This window comes from Octopus bimaculoides, chromosome 20 (genome assembly GCF_046866305.1).
Source record: "Octopus bimaculoides isolate indiv1 chromosome 20, ASM4686630v1, whole genome shotgun sequence".
In the NCBI taxonomy this organism is placed as follows: Eukaryota; Metazoa; Mollusca; class Cephalopoda; order Octopoda; family Octopodidae; genus Octopus; species Octopus bimaculoides.
In genome coordinates this window covers 16,007,381-16,032,876 of record NC_142947.1, presented here as the reverse complement: position 1 = coordinate 16,032,876, position 25,496 = coordinate 16,007,381, and the positions used below count along the sequence as shown (strand labels likewise).

Sequence of the window (25,496 nt, the reverse complement as noted above, 5' to 3'; positions counted from 1 at the left end):
CTGAGTTCTTTGTTCAGCAGTTATTGCTTGTTGTTTTTTTAATATTTTTAATATATATATATATGTGTGTGTGTGTGTGTGTGTGTGTGTGTGTGTGTGTGTGTGTGTGTGTGTGTGTGTATATATATATATTAATATACAAAATTGAAGGCAATGTTGTTACACGACTTTATTCGAGGTTTCGAGCATTTTGAATGGCATTGGGAGTCGCTTCGTCATTATGCATTAGTTTGCACTCATATTTAATCAATTAATTTATCAATTAATTAATGAGCTACTTTGCTTTCTCGTCAGAAATTGTTATGTAAGCTATCTATAATCTCAGTCTACTGAATTATCTTAATAGAGGAATTTTGGATGGCTATAACTCTGAAACTATACAACTCCATCTCATCTACATTTTATGAGTGTTGAAAACTTTAGGATTTGACGAGATTGGTTGAGAGCAAACTATTTCCTTCTTTAACTGATTAATTAATTAATTAATTTGGCGTAGAAACTGATGTATGTTAATGAAATAGTTCCACTAGCCAGTCGTAACGCTCGTAACCTTGAATAGAAAGTATTACAATAGAAGTAGCAATATAGAAAGCAAACAAACTGGATGAAGTTCGAGAATTATATTTACTCTGTTCAGAAATTGGATGACAAGCAGTGAGCGAGAATAATGATCTCCTTTAACTTTCATACATTTCCGCATCCTAAATAGCAATTTTGTTATTGAATACTTCCTCCTTTGAAGAAAGCCATGGAGAAACAGTCAATTTCTTCATTTCGAATTCATTCTCAAAAAAAAAAAAAAAAATTCTATTGTATCCTGAACCAACAAAATATTTTATCGCAAAGAATACTTTAAAATCGAATTGGAATCAGCGAACGATGGAAATTATTATTAGTTTCAAGGAGACGGCGTTAAAACAGTTGTATATGTCGATATTAAGAAAAATTCTGCAAATATCCGTGCATGCTAATAATAAAAATGATGATAATAATAACATCAACAACAACAACAGCGACAATTATAATAATAATAATAATAAATTCAAATTACGACAAACGTAAATAAAAAAACGAAGTTTGTTTTTAGAAGCGTTGAGATGTCTTTTATAGAAAGTTAAAGAGGTGATTTTAAATTCTCAATCGCAGAATAATGCTAAGGCTATATTATTAGCATTATTCTGCGATTGAGAATTTAAAATCACTTCAATAATAATAATAATAATAATAATAATAATAATAATAATAATAATAAAGTACATGGATTTCCCAAGGAAATAGATATGAAATTCGGATTAGAAAAATGTGCCAAAGCAACCCTGAAAAGAGGAAAACTAGTTAAGAGTAGCAGCATCACACTAGATAAAGTCAATGAAATAAGAGAATTAGACGAAAGCCAGCCATACAAATATTTAGGAGTCGATGAACTAGATAGGATACAACATACACAAATGAAAGAAATAATAAAGAAAGAGTACTATAGACGAGTTAGATCAATACTAAAAACAGAGCTCAATGCTAAAAACAAGATAATGGGTATCAACACTTTAGCTGTCCCAGTTATAAGCTACAGCTACAATATCCTTAACTAGACACTAAACGAACTATCTAAAATAGACAGGAAAACAAGAAAAATAATGACAGGATATAGGATGCACCACCCAAAATCTGACATAGAAAGGCTATATATACAACGCACAGAAGGTGGCAGGGGTCTTATACAGCTGGAAAACTATTACAAAATAACCACCATAGGACTGCAGAAATACCTACTCCAGAAGCAAGGAAAACTAATACAAATAGCCACAAAACACGAGCAAAACAAAAAAAAACTGTTTTCAGTATTTAAGGAAGCTGACAAATACAAACAAGAAATCATACTACCTAACAAATACGAAGAAGAAGAAGAAGAAGAAGAAGAAGAAGAAGAAGAAGAAGAAGAAGAAGAAGAAGAAGAAGAAGAAGAAGAAGAAGAAGAAGAAGAAGAAGAAGAAGAAGAAGAAGAAGAAGAAGAAGAAGAAGAAGAAGAAGAAGAAGAAGAAGAAGAAGAAACAACAAAAGCTATAAAACAAATGAAATCCAAACTAAAACTAGAACAGCAACGGACCATGATAAAACGATGGCAAGAAAAGCTCCTACATGGTAAATACTGGGCTAAACTAAATGCAAAAGAAATAGACGGAGAAAAATCCCAGCAATGGTTGAGAAGCTCAGGACTCAAAGCAGAGACTGAAGGATTTTTAATTGCTGCACAAGACCAAAGCCTCCCCACCAGAAATTACCAAAAACATATAATGAAAAGAAACATAACAAGTAACTGCAGAATATGTGGAGATGGACAAGAAACAATAAATCATATTATCTCTGGCTGCCCAGTCCTGGCTAAGAAGGAATATATTCACAGACATATATTCATGACAGAATATATTCATGACAGAGCTGGGACCTATATACATTGGAAGCTATACCAACACTATGGAATAACAACAGAAAAAAGATGGTATAAACACACGCCAGAAAAGGTCACAGAAAATGAGAAAGCAACCATACTCTGGGATATGCCAATACACACAGATAGAGAAATTAAGGCAAATAGACCAGATATAGTTGTCAAAGATCATAAAGGAAAAAATTGCTTTCTAATTGATGTATCAATACCAGCAGATGACAACGTTTCCCTAAAAGAAATGGAGAAACTTTCAAAATACAAAGACCTGGAAATAGAGGTAACTCGAATGTGGAATCTAAAAACAGAAACAATTCCTATCATAGTAGGTGCCTTAGGTATAATTAAAAAAATATTCAGACAAATACATAACAAAAATACCAGGACTTACAAATATATATAACATACAGAAAATTGCACTACTGGGCACTGCACACATCCTACGCAAAACACTTTCAATACAGTAACCATAAGAGCATTACAGCAAACCACAGCACATACCCAAGGCACACAGAGCTGCGCTCGGTAGTGAAGTGAAAGCACGTTATGAAAATAAAACTACTGAACAATAATAATAATAATAATAATAATAATAATAATAATAATAATAATAATAATAATGATAATGATAATGATAATAGTTATTATTAAGGATTTATTAAAGTTGAAAAAGTGTGACACTGACATTCACACTTATTATTTAGATATGTTTAATTTTGGGGTAACTTTATTTCAATAAAAGTGTGTGTGTGTGTGTGTGTGTGTGTGTGTGTGTGTGTGTGTGTGTGTGTGTGTGTGTGTGTGTGTGTGTGTGTGTGTGTGTGTGTGTGTGTGTGTGTATTAAAGAAAGCAAAAAATAAAATAAAATGATAGTGTTCAGTATGTTGACAATAGGAATTTCTGTCAGAGACATGGTCAAACAAAGTTGTACATCATCTCCCTCTTTCTCTCACATACCCAATCGAGATCGAGCGAGCTTTTGCCTTTTTGCTTGACGTGTGATTTCCGTCCACGCTGAGCTCTCCTTGGGACACCTGCGTTACCGTTTGACAGACGTACCACCCCAGTCAATCTCCCCGACTGACACTGTTCTCTCTCTCTCTCTCTTGTTATTACTCCCACTCCCACCATCAACACTACTACTTTTAATAAATCATCATCAACTCTCCTTAAATTTCTTTGTCTCTCTTTCTCTCCCTCTCTTTTTCTTTCTCTCTCTCTCTCTCTCTCTCTCGGTCTTAGCCACCACCCTCACCGTCTCCATGGCTACTATTACTCTCACCCCAGCACGAAGAAGTGTCATTGAATAATGAGAGAGGGTGTCAAAATGTGACACACTGACACACAGAAATTAGTTTTCGCATTTATCATATTAGATTATGTATGTATGCATGTATGTATGTATGTATGTATGTACGTATGTATGTTATTTCTTTACTACCCACAAGGGGCTACACACAGAGGGGACAAACAAGGACAGACAAACAGATTAAGTCGATTATATCGACCCCAGTGCGTAACTGGTACTTATTTTAATCGACCCCGAAAGGATGAAAGGCAAAGTCGACCTCGGCGGAATTTGAATTCAGAACGTAGTGGCAGACGAAATACCGCTAAGCATTTCGCCCGGCGCGCTAACGTTTCTGCCAGCTCGCCGCCATGATGTATGTATGTATGTATGTATGTATGTATGTATGTATGTATGTATGTATGTATGTATGTATGTATGTTAGGATCCACAATGAGCAGAACTTACTTGCAGGTATTGGTAGTGCAAATCAGAGGTGCAATCTGTGTGGGTGTTTTTTCAAAACACTGTCTGGTTTAAAAAGCCACATCAGACGCCATGAAAGGGCTAAGGTGTAGGTGCAGGAGGTGGTCAAACTCTGTTTAAGGAGTAGACAACCACTATGTATGTATGTACGTATGTATGTATAGATGGATGGATGGATGTATAGACAGACAGAGAGACAGACAGACAGACAGACAGACAGACAGATAGATAGATAGATAGATAGATAGATAGATAGATAGATAGATACATACATACATACATACATACATACATACATACATACATACATACATACATAAATACCTACATACATTATGAGAGACAATGACGGAGAAAGAAAGAGAACTATTTCACACTTCGGATTACGTGTCACTCGTTTGCTCACACTTCAAACTTCACTCTTTCAACTATTCACCTTCATACATTTAGCGCTCTTTTTCCTCCCCTCTGTTTTTACTTTTACCTATCATTTGATAACAATTTTTACCTGGACCAGTTATGCTTTGTGGTGAAACTACAATTGCTGAGAGGCGTCGATTAATTCCTCCCTTGTCTTCTTGCCTTTTAACTGCGATGAAGCTGTTATTTATAATATCGTTGCGGCTTTCTGACAATTCAGCTTGTAAGTTAAATCTTTGGTCTTCAGAATTCCTTTTCCATTTTCCTCTCCGCATCACCGTTATTCTCTTTATATAATTCTAACCCCCTCACACTCTGCCTCTCTATTTATATATGTACACACACACACACGCACACGCACACACACACACATACATGCACACAGATACATACATGCACACACATGCACATATATATATATATATATATATATATATATATATACACGCACACAATAGTTTATAAAGGAAACAGGTTAATAGTAATCAATACATTGTATAGAGTTTTTTGTTTATATATTATTTAAATTAAGGATTGAATCAGTATTTAAATTTCTCTTCCTTTCTAGGGTCTTTCTCCCCCCTCTCACTTTCTCCCTCCCTCCCTCCCTCCCCTCTCTCTCTCTCTCTCTTTATATATACATATATGCATGTATGTATTTATTCACTTATTTATTCACCTATATTTATACACAGTATAATATTAGTACGTATATTAAATGTCTGCAAGTCGGAAATTTTACGAAGCAAAAAGCAAACAGTTATCAATATTTCGCGAAAAAGCAAATATACTATTAAAGATGACTGTTTTTCAACTATTTCGTTGTAAACTTTCGTTTGGTTGTACTTGTTTATATAAAATAGTTTAAACTTATACATTTAGTGTTTTAGCCAAGAAATACTTTTCTTTGCTAAAACATTAAATCTAGCTATAAAATCATCTTACCATTTCTGGTCCCTTTGATCTTTGATTAAAGAATTTTTCCATTTCATTTTGTGTGTGTGTATGTGAGAGGGAGAGAGAGAGAGGGAGAGAGAGAGAGAGAGAGAAAGAGAGAGAGACTGAGTGAGAGAAAGAGAGAGAGAGCGCGAGGGAGAGAGAAGGGAAAGAGAGGGGCTATGTATCTCTGCTTATACAAACCCAAGGGAAAATGGGTTAGGGTTAGATAGGGTTAGGGTTTAGGGTTACGGTTAAAGTTTAGGCTTACGGTTATGGTTTAGGGTTAGGGTCAAGGTTTTTGTTACGCCGAAAACGGGTGGTGTACGTATACTTTATCTCCGCCGGGAAAATATTTTGTACATTGAGTTAATTATTGTAATAACTGTTTGTGTTGTTTCATTTTGTTTAGGAGGGTGTATAAAGATTTTTACCAAAAACAATGTAAAGGGTGGGTGACATAGGTCTTCTAAATTACACCTTTTGACCAATTAACCCTTCCTCGATACAAAAGGCACTACTTCTATGTCATCAAATTGCAGTCACTGAACACTCTCCTTCATTGCGCCAAATAAATTAGAAATCAGAGGGTACCAGATCTGAACTGTTCAGTGAATGGGAGAACCACTAGCCAGGCCTTTCTGTCGATTGCTTCGTTTATTAACAATGATGTGTGTAGTCGCACATTATTATGGTGACTGTGGATTATTTTCAGATCCAGATTCGGTTTCTTCCTCTAAACCACCTCTCAAGCTTTTTTGAGTATCGAAGTGTACTGTTCGTAGTTCATTGTGCAGTTACGTACAAGAAAATCAAAGAGAATTATGCCCATATCATCCAAAACAAAAAAAAACAAGACGGTTACCACGACTTCCTGTACCGAATCTGGTAGTCCTTGGAGAAGAAATGTAACACTATTCTATGGACTGAGTCATCGTTTCAGGATACAAAAGAAACGCCCACATCTCATCACTTGCCGCCAGATCGGAGAAAACGTACCTTCAATGGCTTCAAAAGCTTACAGCAAATCAGAACTAGATTCCACCCTTCTTTTTTCCAAAGTAGTTATCAACTCCCGATGTATCCAGTTTGGACACGCTTGTCGACACTCATGTGTGTGTATATGTCACAGAGAGCGGACGTGTGTTTGTGATGATTGACACGCCATGACATTCATACGTATGTGTTCTGTATGTGTGTATGTATGTTGATGTCACAAAAATTGTGTTTAATCGTTAATAAATAGAATCCCAAATATCACAAAAATTTGTACTGCACTGCCGAAGGTATGTATGAAACAAAACATGTAAAAAAAAATTAAGATAAAATATACTATTTCTGAGATATTTCGGTTACACACAAACAACCCTACAGTTTTAGTATTATATATTTGTGTATATATATATATATATATATATATATATATATATATATATATATATATATATATATATATATATATATATGTATGTATATATATATATATAATATGTATATATAAATTATACAGGGTGTATCATAGTGATGGAACACATCTTACAATCAAGTAACTAAGACTGGAACATACATTTATTACAGATATTGCTTTGGCGATGCATAATGGAACGCTACGGTGAAGATTAGTATGGTCCCTGCACGAGGATGACACGAAAATTTGTAAAGCATTTCTAGTAAACCACCGTAATCTAAGCGATTCGGTAAGAGATACGATAGAACAAGTACCAAGCTTTTAAAACATAAGTACTAGAGTCAGTTCGATTCCTTCGACTACAGCCCTTCAAAGCAGTGTCCCAACATGGTCGCAGTCCAATGATTGAAATAAGTGAATGACAAAAGATAATATTAAGGATAAAATGTGTCCGATCATAATGAGTCTCCTCGTGCATACTTTCTTATATAACCTTTGATTTACTGTTCCTTCTTTTTTTGTTTTGTTTTTTAATACAGCTATGAAGTTATTTATATCACCTAGAACTGGTCTTGATATAAGAGGGATAACTAAAGTCGCTCTAATATGTGGCTACGATGAGCCTAAGCTCTCTACTTTCGAACTCTTTGCAAAGGACAAATCTGTGGTAAAGATGACATACCAGGCAAACAAAAAGACTGCGAATAAACTCGTATACAAACGAGATGGTTTTGACTGTACTTTAATTGTTGCTTCTCGTGGTGATATTATCTGCTGGAAAATTAACAGCACATGCAGTGATGAAGGACCCTACAGATGTGCAACGCAAGCAAATTCTTCAAAACCGCAAATATTAACAGGTCAGTTCTTCCCGTTTTGTCACTTATATTGTTTTATCATTAATCATTAACGGCATTTCGTCCGTCTTTACATTCTAGGTTCAAATTCCGCCAAGGTCGGCTTTGCCTTTTATCCTCTCGGGGTTTATAAGTATCAGTCAAGCACTGGGATCGATGTAATCGACTTAACCCTGCCTTTCTACTACTGGCTTTGTGCCAAAATTTGAAACCATTGTTCTTCAGTAGCTGTGCGGTAAGAAGTTTGCTTCCCACACATTCCTAAGGTATTTTTCGATGTTATTATTACATTTGATGTGAAGGCGGAGACAGTATCAGAATGTTTTCAAATAGAATTGATTGATATGCAGTGTGACGATTTATTGAGATATAAATTTCACTCTAAAGATATTTCATTGATTGACTTCTATGCAAAATATATTTTTCCAAGTGGGAAGTATACCAACTTAGGGAATCATGCAAAAAAAGATGGCAACTTTGTTTGGAAGCACTTATCACTTGTAAGCATTTGAGCCAGATCTCTTGTGTGAGTGTTCTTTCCTCTCACCTATCTCGGATGCCATGGAAAGGCTAATGGACACTACTTTTCATCATGTCTAAAAGTTTTTGTTTTGTTTTTTTGTTTTTTTAAACACTCCATATGTTTGTGTAGCTATTGACATATAGACTGTTTCATCCTCCCCTGACACATTTACTAGGAAGTTAGATATTTCAACACTTGGAAGCACTCAGATTGTCTTAGCACTTCAGGTAGTTTAAGAGATGTTAAACATTATAACTTTGTATGAACATTGTAAATTTATATCAGTGTAACCATCCAATATTTTGCTATGAGGCTTATTGTTCTTTTATGAGAAGCGGGCTGCATTGGACATGGAATATCATTAGGCGAGTTGCGCTACTCAAGCGTGTCATTCAGAAAGCTCCAAAGCCCACGTGCAGCCCGCGCGCTGTTCAAATATTAATATGTTGGGTTTTTTTTTTTTTTTTTTTTTTCAGTGAAATCTGCCATAGATAAACTGGAAGTTGTTGAGACACCTGTTTTAATCAAAGAGACAGTAACCTTCAGATGTACAGCAAATGTCACTAACACTTATAAAACTGTGAATAACTCTGGAGAAAATTCTGTCACTTTTAATTGGCTTGTATCAAATGATAAAAAAACAGCAGAAGCAAATAAAAAGATAGTAGTCCCATCTAAAATAGATTGTTTTGTTCCGGCAATATCAGAATATCAATACAAGGTAACAAGCGCAGATTTATCGAATAAAACAACCGTCAAATGTTCAATATTTGGCGAGACGCTTACCAAACCACTATACGCCAAAGGTAAAAACAAAACAATTTTTCTTTCTTTTGTCTTAAAAAGAAAAAGGAGTGAAGCTCCTTCTCGTATTATAGAGTCATAAGGTTATAGACTAACAAGGTTGGTTTCTTTGTTTCTGTAGTGTGTAAATACACCCCCACCACCACTGGACGGAACGCCCGTCCATGGCAGGATTATTCATTTTTGCCAGCTGAGTGGATTGGAGCAATCCAATTCACTCAGATGGAGTGTTTTACACAAGAACATAGCGCATCGCCCGGTCCAGGAATCGAACCCACAATCTTATGATCATGACTCCAACACCCTAACCACTAATCTACGCGTTTCCACATTGTGTTATCTTGATTAGTGGATATACCATTTGTTGATGCTGTTGCTGTTGTTCATGTATTTTGTTTGTTTGTTTTACCTTTCTTTGTGTTTAAATTTTGGTCATACATACGTATGATCAAAGGTATTCCAGCGATGGTGGAGGCGCAATGGCCCAGTGGTTAGGGCAGCGGACTCGCAGTCATAGGGTCGCGGTTTCGATTCCCATACAGGGCGTTGTGAGTGTTTATTGAGCGAAAACACCTAAAGCCCCACGAGGCTCTGGCAGGCGATGGTGGTGAACCCTGTTGTACTCTTCCACCACAACTTTCTCTCACTCTTTCTTCCTGCTTCTGTTGTGCCTGTAATTCAAAGGGTCAGACTTGTCACACTCTGTGTCAGGCTGAATATCCTCGAGAACTACGTTAAGGTTACACGTGTCTGTGGAGTGCACAGCCACTTGCACGTTAATTTCACGAGCAGGTTGTTCAACTGGAACCCTCGACGTCGTAAGCGACGGAGTGCCAACAACAAAAATACCAGCGATGACAATTCCATTTGTTGTTTCTTCTTGAGGCATTGTACAACTAAGAGTACATTATCCCCATCTGTCTATTTTTCTTCTAAGAGAATACGTGTGATACGTTAGAAATTTTGCTACTTTTTTTCGCAGATCAAACTACCAAGTGGAGATTCGTGTTGCAATGCGTGTGTGCATTCATATTTTTTCATACGGTATACTATCGCCTAGTTGTTGTGATTCGTCTTTTTTGAATAGAAACATCTGACCAGATTTGAATATATGCTATTTCGCGTTTTGTGAAAATAACAAATCCTTCTCTTCGTGAGGTTCATCAGTTGCCAACCATCCACACCATATGAGGTTTCAAAATGTTCTCTAGTTAAGAATATGTAACCACGCACTGAGGTCGTGACATTGCAATGACACTTGAATGTCGACAGTAAGTAAGTGTAAACGTCGTTTCTGAGACATGTCTTTCGGAACTAGTCTTTGAGATGGCGCTTAGCAACGAAACAGTCCTGCGTGCACTCATTGTTTGTACGTTGAGGAATTGTGGGTTTATATCGAACTCTTGTTGTCATGTGCGGGACATATCAACCGAGCTTTCTTTTAGCAATGAAGGGCGAGTAGTCTTCATTTGCCTTGTACACATGGCAAAGGAAGTTGTGTGATATATCTATATATAGGTCGTTGTGAATTCTTGGCAGAATTCTGCCAAAGAATTCACAACGACCTAGAACCCACAAGAGTAAACAAGAGAGACAGAGAAAGGCAGAAACAAGGAAACTGCCTCTTGTATTTGAATACTATGCAAATATTCTTTTAAAAAACTCTTCATTTCATTTTTCCAAAATTTAATTGTTTACCATACTCAGAGTTTATAAAGTTTCAATGACTGAAACCGGTACTAAAATGTTTTTTTATGATAAAATCATTTTAGCATTTTCTACCTTGACTTTTTTTCCTTATATATATATATATATATATATATATATATATATATATATATATATATATATATATATATATATATATATATATATATATATATATATATATATATATATATATATAACTTTCTTTTACAATTATCGTGTTGTACCACATACAAAGGCATATAACTTTGTTAAATCAATCAGCCAATGAGCAGTCCTTTTCACAACCACACAACCATAGAGAAATGGTAACCAAATCTTCCTCCAGTCATATCCTAAAATTCTTTTTTTTTTTTTTTTTTTTTTGAAAAGATAATACTTTTAGTAATGTAGTCTGAAATATCTTAGTTTTAAAATACTGCGTGGCACTCGGAAAAGTAGCCCATGTTCCGTAGCATAGGATAGATACAGAAATAACTTTACACACAAGAAAAAGCACTCAGACTTTTTATTTACAAGTGTCATTGTTTTATTTCGGCCGCTTGTAACTGTCATTCAGAAGCCATGTGCAGTAATTTATTAGTTTGTTCTTGTCATCCACTTTTAATTGCTGTACACGTGTGAAATTATATGCTTCAAATTCAGGCCTTTCAACATCCGTTGGCATGACCTGCTTATGTGAGACTGCTGCGCCAATTCATGGGTTAATTTCTTTGGACTTGGAGTAATTCTTTGGCAGGTGTCCTGACTTACTTCCGGCTTTCGAACCGTGGGGTCATTTTGTTTTGGAGTGTTATTCACTGACCCCGTAGTGCGTCACTTCTTATCCAACCTTTGTATCGTGCAGTTTGCTGGCAAGCCTTAACCCAGAAACTTGGCTTTAAAAGTTTCACGTGTTTGCTTAACACAATCGGCTCTCACATGCACTGCCACAATCTCTATTCCTTCCGCTATTGAGTGCGGCATCTTGCAGAAAAGGCTACAGATCTTCACTCAATCTTACAATTAACTAATGTGGTGAGAATAACGTAACAAAGAGTCGACTGGTGCACCATCTTTGTTCAGCACAAACAAGCGTTTGAAATAACATAATTACACTTGCAAACGAAAGGCTCGATGCTTTCTGCGTATGTAAATTTATTTCTGTATTCACACAATGTTGCGGAACCCAGACTACTTTTTCGTACCTCACCCTATAAAAGACAAGGAATTTGTTCACATACAAACGCCATAGATCAAAAGTCGCCCTTATCAAGGAAGACTTAGAGACTAATAACAAATAGTAATTCTATTGGTTTTTGTTTGCCTGACCTAAAACAGGTTCTAGTTCATACTTCACAGTTAAAGAATTAGCAGCAGAAAGATTTAACACAGAAAATAATTGAAAGAATAAATAAATAAATAAATAAATAAATAAAAACCAATCTTTTTCTATAAATGTAATCTCATCCATAATTTAATTAAATGTCAATTCAAGATCGAACATAAGGTTTTGGAATTTTAAAGTTGTTTCGTGTAGCTCAGCTCCTACATATATACATCTTGTTTTGATTTCCGAGTAGTTTACAATTTTAAAATTAATAGAAGGAATTGAAAAGTGTATTTCATTTGTTGAATGTTATTTCATCTTTCTTGTTTAATTTCAGCTCCTCCGAAAATAACAACTACCACTGCTAAACCTAGTAAGTTCATTTCATTCCATTCTGTCCACTAATAGGGGAAATCTATGATATCTTGATAAATTCTCATAGATTTAAACTACTTCGTAATGAGATGCCTTTCCTAGTCAGTTCACTTTTCAAGCATATGTTCCCGGGTTCAATTTCACTGCACGTCACCTTGGGAGAGTGTCTTCAACTATAGCCCCAGACAGGCCAATACTTTTTCAGTAAATTTGTTTCGCTTGGTTCCGCTGGACTAACATGTCAGGCGTCAAGGGATAGATTCTCCTTTTATATGTATGTATGTATGTATATAAACCGAACTTTCCTGTTAAGGTAATCTCACCCATAATTCGATTAAATGCCAATTCAAGATCGAATTCTAATCATAAAGTTTTGGAATTTTAAAAGTCATTTCGTGTAGCTTACCTCCTACATTTATACATCTTATCTTGATTTCCGACTAGTTTACTATTTTAAATTAATAAAAGGAATTGAAAAGTGCATTTTATTTGCTATATGATATTTCATTTTTCTTGTTTAATTTTAGCTACTACGAAAAAAATAACTACCACTACTACACCGAGTAAGTAATTTTTTCTCTTATCTTAATTTCTTTCTACACAATTTCATTCTTTTGTGTCCACTAGTGGAACATATTAGCAGTGTCTAGTCAACACATTGCACTCGGCTGTCTATAGCAATTTTTTATACATATAAACATATATATATATATACACACATATATATATACGTAGGTATATATATATATATATATATATATATATATATATATATATATATATATATATATATATATATATATAGTTATGTGGAGAATGGAGAAACAAAGACAAGAAGAAGTAATCCGGTTGGGCTAGTTCGCCATTGTTTTAATTATGTGTAGATTATATAATTATAAACTGCGGTTTAAACAATAAATTACCTGCCTCTGGATACCCTCTAACGAAGACGGTACCCACACAAGTAATTCCCAGGAGTGCCTCCGGATTTAAACATCCCCTGGTTGCTTGGATACTTCAGACTACCCCTGAAAAATTGAAGCAATCCTATCATTTACCTATATATATATATATATATATATAAAGATATACACGCAGAGAAAAAAGGGAGAGAGAGCGTGTGGGGATGCATAGATAGAGGTGGGGACAGAGAGAGCAAAGAATATATTTTTCAAATATATTCTCACATTCTTCTGTACTGTTCTAAAATTAACTTTAGCCCATCACATGTATGAAAAGCTTTGATATAAAAAAAAAATACAGTATCAAAACAAATTATGAATTTCATGGCTTTCTATAAGCTTCCGACTCTATTACACTTTCAAATTAACCTGAAATTTCCTTGTGTGTAACGAATAAATTATTATTCAGAAAAAGTTAGTGAGCTGACAGAATCGTTAGCACGCCACTCAAAGTGCTTCCTAGTATTTCGACCGTTTTTACGTTCTAAATTCAAATATCGCCAAGGTCAACTTTGGCCTTTCATCCTTTGGTGTCGATAAAATACCATTTGACCAGTGGAGTCGATGAAATCATTACCCACTTCTCCAAACAATTTCAGACCTTGTGCCTTTAGTAGAAATATTATCAGCGTTGCTAAAAGACATCGGAATAGCAGAATCAGAGTTCGGAACAAACGACTTTTTCAGTATTTATTCACACCCCTTTATTTCTGAGTTCACATCGTACAGAGATGCCTCTCCCAGTCAGTTTGCTTTTAAACCATATGTTTATGCTTTCTTGGTTCAATCTCACTGCACGGCACCTTGGAGAGTGTCTTCTACTATAGCCCCGGACAGACCAATACTTTGTCAGTACATTTGTAAATTTGTTAGACAGATACAGTGTGGGACACCCTGCCATGTGTGTGCATATATATATAAACCAAACTTTTTCTATAAAGTTAATCTCATCCATATTTCGATTAAATGCTAATTCAAGATCGATTTCCAATCATAAGGTTTGGGAATATTTTTAAGTCGATTCTTGTAGCTCAGCTCCTAAACTTATGCATCTTGTCTTGATTTCCGACTAGTTTACTATTTTAAATTAATAAAAGGAATTGAAAAGTGTATTTCATTTGCTGTATGTTATTTCATTTTTCTTGTTTAATTTTAGCTACGACGACAACAATAACTACCACTACTAAACCGAGTAAGTAAATTTTTCTCTTATCTTAATTTCATTCTACACAATTGCATTCTTCTGTGCCCACTAATGGGACAAATTAGCAGTGTCTCGTCAAAGACCTTTTGCAGCATATCTGTTCGTTTGAGTTCTGAGCTCCAATTCCGCTAAGGTCCAGTTTGTCATGCTTTCATCCTGCCAGATGTCAATAATAATATAATACTGGCTTGTACCAGGTTCTATTTTAAATTCGTTTCTCCAAAGTATATAGCCTTATATCTACATCATTCTGATGTAACGCCTTCACTATGGAACGAAAACGAAAGTACTGATTATCATACACATAACATTTACGTTGTCAGGAAGATAATGTTAAACGAAGTAACAAATTAGGACTAGAGAGACTCAAAAACACTATGTTGGAAAATATGATTATGGAAGCTCAAAAACCCAGCAAACCAACAGGAAGCTCTCATGATAGAAAGGCGGAAGTGGAAGGGACATGTATATCTTAGAGGATAACTGGTAGTTCCTGCGGGACAATTTACTGGGTGCCGCTGACCAAATTTGTGCTTGGTGCAAAGTCGCAGCCAAGCCGAGGGTGACTTGGTGGTGGAACAAGGAGGTGGACAATGGTATAAAAGCAAAGAGACATACCTGGAATAACTGGAAAAACAGTGGAAGCAAAGCATTATAACAAGGAGCTTTGCCAATGTTATACAACGTAAGGATTGGAGGCGTGAGGTGTTCAGGATTACAAAGCAGTGTATCAGAGAGAAAAAAAGATGTGGTAGGTGAGAAATGTGTACGAATGGATAACGGTATGCTTGCGCTTAGTGACTCAGAGAAGAAAGATGCTTGGAGATGCCATTATGAAAGGTTGTTAAATGTGGGGGAATGATTGGGAGAAGGAGAGTCTTTCAAATATTGAAACAATTGAGGGACCAACCATCAGAATTGATAGCAATACAATAGATAAGGCAATTAAGAAAATGAAGACTGGGAAAGCCCTTGGACCATCGGGTATCACATCGGGTAGCTCAGCTCCTACATTTATACATCTTATCTTGATTTCCGACTAGTTTACTATTTTAAATTAATAAAAGGAATTGAAAAGTATATTGGATTTGTTATATAATATTTCATTTTTCTTGTTTAATTTTAGCTACTACTACTACTGAACCGAGTTAGTAAATTTTTCTCTTATCTTAATTTCATCCTACACAATTTCATTATTTTGTGTCCACTGGTGGGACAAATTAGCAGTGTCTCGTCCAAAAACTTTTACAGCATTTCTATCCCTTTGAGTTCTCAGCTCCAATTCCGCTAAGGTCGAGTTTGTTATGCTTTCATCCTGCCAGATGTCAATAAATATAATACTGTCTAGTACCAGGGTCTACTTAAATTGACAGTCCCATTTCTCCAAACAATATAGCCTTATATCTATCCAATCTATGTCATTCTGATGTAACGCTTTGACTATGGAACGAAAATGAAAACACTATTTATCATACTCATAACATTTACGTCGTCAAGAAGATAACTAAAACGAAATAATATTGTAAATAAATTATAACATATATATAAGTATGATATATATATATATATATATATATATATATATATATATATATATATATATATATATATATATACAATGATGATGATATATCATACTGTCTTCGGACAATTACAGTCCCTGTCAGTACATATGTATACAATTATGTGCTTTAACTACAGCATTAGATCTTTTTAGTTCTTATTTCTAGCAATGTAGGTTTTCTAACACACTTAGTCATATTTAGTGACAATTATTAGTTTTCCTTTTTGGTAACACATTGTACTCGGCTGTCTATAGCAATTTTTATATATACAAACATATGCCACCTAAAAACACCATTTGAGCGTGGCCGTTGCCAGTACCGCCTGACTGGCCCTCGTGCCGGTGGCACGTAAAAGCACCCACTACACTCTCGGAGTGGTTGGCGTTAGGAAGGGCATCCAGCTGTAGAAACTCTGCCAGATCAGAGTGGGGCCTGGTGCAGCCAGCTGGCTCGCCAGTCCTCAGTCAAACCGTCCAACCCATGCCAGCATGGAAAGCGGACGTTAAACGATGATGATGATGATGATGAATGATATATATATATATATATATATTTTTGTAGAGGATTTCATTTTAAAATATCCATTTTCTTGAAAATTAAGACGAATTGAAGTGGACTCAGGTGAATTTTCCGAAACACTTTCCCCAAAAAATTTTGTATATTCGGAATCTACATGTTATAACACATTCGTAGAAAATTTCAATAAAAAATATTCATTTTTCTGAAGGTTATGATCATCCAGATTCGGGGCAGAAATCTGTAGTTATGCCTGAGTAGTGTCCCTTTAATATCACGCAAAACTACATAAATATTTGAGAATTAAAATTAAATATCTTTTTTCCTAATGGATAAAACTTTACGAAACCTTTACCAATATATTCCTTTAACATTTCTCTTTCATATTAATATCGATATAATAATTCCTAATCAAAATTAAATGAATGGTGTAGATTCAAAGTGTCGATGTATAGACCAGTTTGGTCTATACATTTTTTCTCTTAACTTTTGTTCTACTGCACCAGATTTGAAGTATTTTATGTCTAAATGTAGCTTATCACAAGTCAAATATAATTCAAAGAAACTAAACTTGATTTCAATTAAAACTGAATTAGTGAGATTGCTTGTTGATAATCGCTTCCTTCAGCTTCTGCTTAATCAGTCACCAAATGCAGTTGTTGTTGGTGTTCTGGACCAGTTTCCAGTAACCTTACCCCTGAAATGTCGAATTGAGAAATGAAAGTTTAAAAGGCATTAAATAAAATGCTCTTGTATAAGAGCATTGTAGTAAGTTGAAGCATTGTAATATCAAAGATGGTAAAAGGAGAGAAAATAGATAGCTTCTGACAATGCGGAAAATTTTATAATACTTTTATATTTCAGGTACAAAGGCCACGTTTTCAGGAGAAAAACAATCTGGGTAATGTCCAGTTATGCAGATTCCGTTAACCCATTCAAATCCTTTGCATAACTGGACATTTCCCAGGTTGTTTTTCTTCTCAAGATGAGCCTTTGCGCCTGAAATATAAAGGTTTTATAAAACTTCCCGCATTGTCAAAAGCTTTCTATTTTCTTTCTTTTTAACCTGCTTTTAATATATTTTCTATTTTTTTATTCAAGCTACGAAACCGCCACTTAATGTAAATTCACGTAAGTTTTTCTATCTTCATTTCATTCAACAGTATTCTAATCCTTGTTACTTTAATAAGGAAAGCAGCGGATGTCTGAATTGATTCAACATTCCGTTAAATGTTTTCCTGTATTTAGTTGTGTTCCTTTATGTTGAGAATTCAACTCCCACTAGGATTGATTGGTCACTCATCCATCTGGACGTTAATAAATAAGTAGTCAGCGACCAATGTCGATCAAATCAACTGCCCCCTTTCCTTTAAATCACGCGTAAACGGTTCCTTTCCCCAGAAAAGGAAATATTTGGCAGTTATTTCTTGCACTCCCTGCTACCACGTAACAGCTATTTCCGGTCCTTTATCGCAGATAATTGTTACGTTGTAGCAGGGCGTGCTAGAATTAGCAGCGAAATCTTTGGAGGTCAGATACGTTGAATGCACTCGAAAAAAAACCTATGGAAAAAAATTATTTCACACCGAGGTTACGAACGGGTTTTTTACGAAATATTTACTGTATTTTTAAAGTCATTTTCACTTGAAAATATTTTTTAGATATGCCAAAAATAATTTGTGTAATGGTATTAACTTGAAAATAATTTTTAAAAAGATTAAAATATTGTCTGTTTAAAGAAAACTAAAATATAAATACTTACTGTACAAACAACTTGCATTTTTGAAATTTCATTCACTTAAAAATATTTGTAAATAATTAAAATATTGTGTTTAATAAAAACGAAAATAGAAACATGTAAAAAAAAGAAACAACTCGTATTTTTCCGTTGGCAAGTCATTAATACTTTTGTCCATCATAATCGAAAAGAACAGAAAAATAACTAAAACCTCAAACATTCCCTTTCTGTATGTTTATTTGTTTGTTTGGTTATTTGTTTTAGTTCTTAGGGTAAAATGGGCGTGGCGAAAACCAAAGTCTAACGCAGGTAAGTGAATTTCTTTCTTCATCTCATTTAATTATTTTCACTCTTAAGTATAGTGCAAGACTCAAACTATTCAGGTTTCTGGATTTTCCGGTTCTCTGGAAACAGTCTAAATATATACTTAAAATATAAAATAAATATGAAAAGATAAAATTGTATTTAACAAATTCAAATTAATACACCTATAGCGGGAATGCTCGGCGATTCGCTAGAGTATTACCGGTGTGATAAAAAATTTCAAACCAATCATGACTTCACCTAGAACTGGCTTCAACAACGAATCCATCTTTTCGCACCTTTCTCCCTGAGCCTATCTAGCACTATAAAGTCAACATACTTTGTCTACTTAACAAAGAGTATTGACAGGCACCATTGGGTTAGGGTTCGGGTTTTAGGGTTAGGGTTATGATTATTTTTGCCATAACCTAACTCATAACCCTAAAACCCTAAACCCTTACTAGGGAATAACGATCTTGACACCGACAAAAATGTTTGTTTACAAAAACAGCAGTAACTGTATTCAGCTGAATAGACGTCAGTGATTGGTTGAAATTACAGAAATACGACAACTTTAACATGAAATAGCTTGCAATATTGAAATTTTTGTTAAGAAGGCTAAGAGAAAAAGATGTTTTATATGACACATTCTACCAGTATCCCAAGTTTGAAAGTGTTTCGTTTAGAAAACAAGTGGTGCCCGTCAATTCAGAAAGATCATTATTATTATTTTCTATCCATAACAGGCACATTTCACGGTGCGAATATTGCCAACGCTTCTAGAATTTTAACAATTGCAACATACCTGGTTTTATCCGAAATTCTTCGTTAAACAACATGGAAAAAGAACCAAATAAGTTAGTAACTTTCTTCTGTTTAATGTTGTGCATAGTTTATTATGCTATTCATCGACTTTTGCTTTTTATTCGATTGCTTTCTTTCACTTCTTCAAACCGACCTATAAATCAAAGACAGTCTAGAATTGACCATTCCATCTTTTCGAACATAGTTCATTTCAAACATCATTACCTGATCTATCATTCCGTTTACTGTTTGTCTGTTATATATATATATATATATATATATATATATAGATATAAAAATGAGAATGTGTGTCTGTCTGTCTGTCTGTCTGTCTGTGTGAATCCCTAAAACTCGAGAACTACGCAACCAATTTCATTCAAATTTTACAGATGCCTTACTTAGGGTTCCAGTTGTGTTTTAGTCAAAAAAAATTTTAACTTCTTGCAGAGTTCGAGCCCACAGCAACATAATATCTCCTCCACTATTTAAGTATTACGTGTCAAAAGTGAAACAAAAACACTCATGTCAAATACTTTCACTTTAAAAATGAAACTATTCTACTAACTGAAACAATCACATTTCGATACTGTAATGACAGATACTTTCAGAGAGAGAGAGAAAGAGAGAAAGAGAGAGAGAGAGAGAGAGAGAGAGAGAGAGAGAGAGAGAGAGAGAGAGAGAGAGATGTATATGTATACATATAGATGTATATGTACACGTTATTCCACTAACTGAAACAATCACATTTCGATACTGTAATGACAGATACTTTCAGAGAAAGAGAAAAAGAGAAAGAGAGAGAAAGAGAGAAAGAGAGAGAAAGAGATGTATATGTATACATATACATGTATATGTACACGTATATGCATATATATATATATATATATATATATATATATAGAGAGAGAGAGAGAGAGAGAGAGAGAGATCTATATGCATACATGTATATGTATACACATGTGTAGATGTATATATATATATATATATAGATGTACATGTAATATGTACACATATATACATATATATACATGCATACAGATATCTATACATATATACACCCATCACGCACAAACACACACATTAGTCATTTGTTTTTTTATCCAAAACTACGTCAAAAGTACTGAACGGATCTTTATGAAATTTGGAAATTATATTCTATGTATAACGGCCATAACTCCCATGAAAATTCATATATTTTTGATGTTGATGAAATTTTAACCCAAACATAACAGATGAGCATTATTTGTAATTCAACGGTACAACAGTGTAAGACTACCCTTTCAGATATACTTTCATTGTGATTTCTGCAATGTGGTGCATAAATTGTCAAGTAAATGAGACGCATCTTTGCCTCCACTGATTCACTTGCAAAGTGTTGAGTAAAATTTTTTCGTTGCAGACCTCCTTTGGGTCTTTTTATTATCACTACGACACACATAGTCCCCAGTTGGTAACATTGATTTCAAGGCCCTCCTAGACGAGAGACTGGCATTCCACTTAATGTCTATGTTCCATGCTGGCATGGATTGGAGAGTTATTAATGTAGAAATATGGTATCGTAGCTACTAACAGTTGAGGGTTGCGTAGTCTAGACGGCGTTTTTAGATTTCATTATTCTCTTTAACCCGGGCAAAGCCGGGTATTTCTGCTAGTATATATATATATATGTATGTATGTATGTATGTATGTATGTATGTATTTCGTCCCTACTTTCAGTTCGTGCCTCACAATGTTCATATACACATAATTTTTCACGCCTGGCCGCATAGCCTTTTCCGTTTGTTTTCCTGCCTTGTTTTTTGTCCGCCACTACATTCCTCCATGGCACAGGTTTAATTTGTGTATACAAATTTAATTTGCGGTCCATGGGAAGAGCCGTTTTAACGATGCGTCCTGCCCAACTCTTCGAAACGCCGGTGTTAAAACGGGGGTAGCTGATGAAGGAAAATGTTCTCTATGTGGCTTGTGTGTTTTCTGTACTCTGGTTACTATTTTCTTGCTTACGTTTTGTTTGCAATGTCCTGTACCCAGATATGCACCTATATATACAGGTAGACGTAGGTATGCACATACCTGTACGTATATATGCATATACTCATTTATTATTTGTTTTATATATATATATATATATATATATATATATACATATATATATATATATATAAGTTTATATTAATATATATTTTTTTTTCCTTTTCTTTCAACACCAACAATACCAGCCGCAGAACCAACGACAACAACTACAGTATCAGAACCAATAACAACAACAGCAGCAGCAGCAGGACCAACAATAGTAGCAGCAGCACTAGCAGCAGCAACAGCAACAACATTAGCAACAGGGCAGCGACAAGAGCAGCAGCCATTACATACGAATAATGTCAACAAATGCAAGACTGTCATAGAAAATACCCACGCAAAATCACATATATTAGGAATTATAAGAAATGGCAGGATTCTGGTTTAAGTACCCTATACAACTCCTCATAACTTTTTTTCTGGTATTTTCAGGAAATTTTAGCGAATGTGTGTTCTACACACAGGAATTCATATGATTATCAAAAAAGATATGCTTTTAATTTTTATAAACCCTTTATCCCCACTCCCACTCCCACCCCATAAATCCTAAAAGTTCCACTCTTTTTCGATTTTTCTTTTTTAATCAGTGTTTGAAATAAGAACAGTCCGAATTTCTTGCTTGAATCCAAACAATGGCCCACTTTTGAGTGCATCATCATTCCATTAAATTAAATGTGTTTATGGGAAGAAATATATTGAAAAACATCAATACATGTCAATGACAATGAAACGAGGAAAGTGTCAGGTGGTCGTGAGATGTGCTAAAAATGACAACTAAATCGCCCTTAAATGACACACACATTTTTTTTGCGGTGGGGTTACATAATCGTACGAACTCGCAAAAATTCTTTTTTTTCACATAATCGTACGAATTCACAAAAATTTTCTGAAAAATCAAAAAGAAATTTTTTTTAAGTTATGAAGGGGTTATATGAGGTGCTTAAACCAGAATTCCATACAGCAAATACAACTGTGACAAAAATTGCATTTACGACAGCAACATCAGCAAATGATCCCCAAGAAAAGATATATTAACAGAAATAACATCAGCTGGACCAATAACAACAACAAAATATAGCTGTAACAGGAAGCTCGGTGACAACATAGCAACGGCAATAACAAATATAAACACACAAAAACAAAAACAAGAACAAAAAAGTAGTAGTAGTAGTAGTAGTCCTTTCAATTATAGGCATAAGGTCTGAAATTTTGGGGGCGGTGGCTAGTCGATTACATCGACCAGCGGGTTTGACCGGTACTTATCTCATCAGTCCGAAAAGTTTTTTAAAAATTTTTTAAAGGCAAAGTCGATTTCGGGGGTAATTTGAACTCAGAACGTAAAGGCGGATGATGAAATACTGCTATGCATTTTATCCGGAGCGCTAACAATCCGATTCTGCCATCGTGCCAACCATTTTGCAGCATATTTTGGCACAAGGTCAGCAACGTTGGGCGAAACCGCTGAAAGTTGATTACATTGACCCAACACTACCACCAGTTCCTGACTGGTCGGTGAAATTAAACCCCAATCAAGCGTAAGGGTTTATGATATCAATTAGCCCCACTCCCAACCCAAATTTCTGATTTTGTGCTTAGTTTCGAAATAAAAATAATACTTTCTACTATAGGTATAGGGCCTGGAATTTGTGGGGAGTGGAATAGTCAATTACATCGACCCCCGAGAGGATAAACGGCAAAGTCGACCTCAGCGGAATCTGAACTCAGAACATAGCGACGGGCGAAATACTGCTAAGCATTTTATCCAGCGTGCTGACGATTCTGCCAGCTCACCGCCTTCCAAATAATAATAGCAATAATAATAATAATAACGATTTCAAATTTCTGGCACAAGGATAGCTTGGAGGAGGGGATTAAGTCGATTACATCGACTCCAGTGCATAACTGGTACTTATTTTATCGACCCTGAAAGGATGAAAGGCAAAGTCGACCTCGGTGGAAATAATAATAATAATAATAAAGATGATGATGATGATTATATAGACCTGATAGAAAGAGCCCACATCCTACACAAGACACTCTCAATTCAGTAATACAACCCAAACAAAACAATCCACAAACACATAACACACTCTATACAGTAAATATCCAATAAAATAAACTACTACCACAACATGTACACTACAGGCCGGATACCCAACAAAAAGAACACAACTCGCATTGCACACACAATACACAATACAAACATGAACACAACAAAAGACTGCAACCAGACACCATAAGAAAATAAATTGCCTCAATGCAATCCCAGGGAGAGTCTGTACTCCACACACACACACACACAACTACAAAACAGGACACACAATGCTGCACACACCCCAGCAACACGGTGGTGTAGCTGGTGATGCAGTAGAAATCTGCCTGAAGCTATCAAATAATAATCCTTTCTACTATATGCACAAGGCCTGAAATTTGTGGGGAGAGGACAAGTCGATTACATGACCCCAGTGTCTCACTAGTACTTAATTTATTGACCCCGAAAGGATAAAAGGCAAAGTCGACCTCAGCGGAATTTGAACTCCGAACGTAAATAATAATAGCTTCAAATTTTGGCACAAGGCCCGCAACTGGTATTTATTTTATCGACCCTAAAAGTGTGAAAGGAGAAGTCGACCTCGTCGGTGGAATTTGAACTTTAAGTACTGGGGTAGCTGTAATCGACTTACCCCAACCCCCGAAATTGCTGACCTTGCGTCAAAATTTGAAACTAATAATGATAATGGTTTCAACTTTTGGCACAAGGCCAGCAATTTTTGGGAAGGGACCAAGTTGATTTAAACGGTTCTTAAAGTGTGAAAATGGAACGAATTCTAGATCATCCGAAAAGCCATATCACGCCACAGTTTCACATTGTCAAACTATCCAACCAATGTCAGCAAGGAAGATGGACCTTAAATAATAATGGTAGCTGGTTTCATCTCTTCACATTCCAATTTATATATATATATATATATATTTCAAATTATTTAAACAAATTGAACAGTGAAGGATATTATGTACAATAATAGTTTCCAATGTAATAAAGCTGCTTTCCCATTTGCTTAATCTTGTTCTGATTTAATATGCTTGAATTAGATGTCATTTAAACAATTAAATAACAACATAGTGAGCTAAAAGTCACGCACCAAACCATTTGACATTTTATTTATATCACATTATTATTATTATTATCTTTTTATCACAGGTTTTATTGGAACTCCTGCATGCATTGCAAGCTTACTACCTGCAGCCCACGGTACCATGCTATTCATTTTTTTCAGCTATTTAATACTTTGCTGATTATTCTAGCCGCGCCAAGGAGGCAAACTTTTTGCTACAGTTCTACTGGGCCCTCTATTCCAATTTCCTTTATATTCCTCTTGATGCATTCTGATACTGTTCCAAAGAACCCAACAATAATTGGCACTATCATCACCTTCTTCATTTTCCATAGCCGGGCTATTTCGTACTTAAGAGGGTTGTATCTATCTATCTATCTTGTAGTCTTCTTTCTTCCCTATTCGTGAGTCAAAGGAGCATGCAGTATCAACTATATAGCATACGTGGTGCACCTTGTTCACCACCACTAGGTCCGGTCAATTATGCTCTAGCACCTGATCTGTTTGGATTGGGAAATCCCAGAGGATTTTGCTAGTCTCTGACTCTGCCAATCTCTGTAGTCTGTGCTCATACCACATCTTGCCTCTCTCTATCCCCCACTTTTCGCACGGTTTCCAATGTAGCACTTTCGCTACCTGGTCGTGTCGCCACAACT

At 35.3% G+C, this 25,496-nt stretch overlaps 1 protein-coding gene and 1 pseudogene across 2 annotated transcripts; both read left to right on the top strand.

Moving 5' to 3' along the window:
* Window positions 1-4,314: 4,314 nt before the first annotated feature.
* LOC128250266 (uncharacterized) lies at window positions 4,315-24,787 on the top strand. 2 transcript variants are annotated; one of them, XM_089338087.1, is made up of 11 exons: window positions 4,315-4,860; window positions 7,521-7,841; window positions 8,838-9,167; window positions 12,519-12,554; window positions 13,084-13,119; window positions 14,675-14,710; window positions 15,849-15,869; window positions 17,905-17,934; window positions 18,806-18,850; window positions 19,591-19,701; window positions 21,868-24,787. In XM_089338087.1, exons 1-10 carry the CDS (start codon window positions 4,737-4,739, stop codon window positions 19,674-19,676), a joined length of 1,065 nt encoding a protein of 354 aa, XP_089194213.1. In that variant the 5' UTR covers window positions 4,315-4,736; the 3' UTR covers window positions 19,677-19,701; window positions 21,868-24,787. The 2 variants fall into 2 exon arrangements, with proteins under 2 accessions (XP_089194213.1, XP_089194214.1); XM_089338088.1 differs by lacking the exon at window positions 15,849-15,869 and having other exon boundaries at window positions 4,321-4,860.
* LOC128250384 (U6 spliceosomal RNA) lies at window positions 7,154-7,249 on the top strand (annotated as a pseudogene).
* Window positions 24,788-25,496: the final 709 nt, after the last annotated feature.

Bases quoted from the DNA above. Each gene is read 5' to 3' on its own strand.
- LOC128250266 (XM_089338087.1), top strand. From the start codon at position 4,737: ATGCTTTGTGGTGAAACTACAATTGCTGAGAGGCGTCGATTAATTCCT. The intron at 12,555-13,083 runs GTAAGTTCATTT...GTTTAATTTTAG, and splicing joins AACTACCACTGCTAAACCTA to CTACTACGAAAAAAATAACT. The intron at 17,935-18,805 runs GTAAGTTTTTCT...TATTTGTTTTAG, and splicing joins GCCACTTAATGTAAATTCAC to TTCTTAGGGTAAAATGGGCG.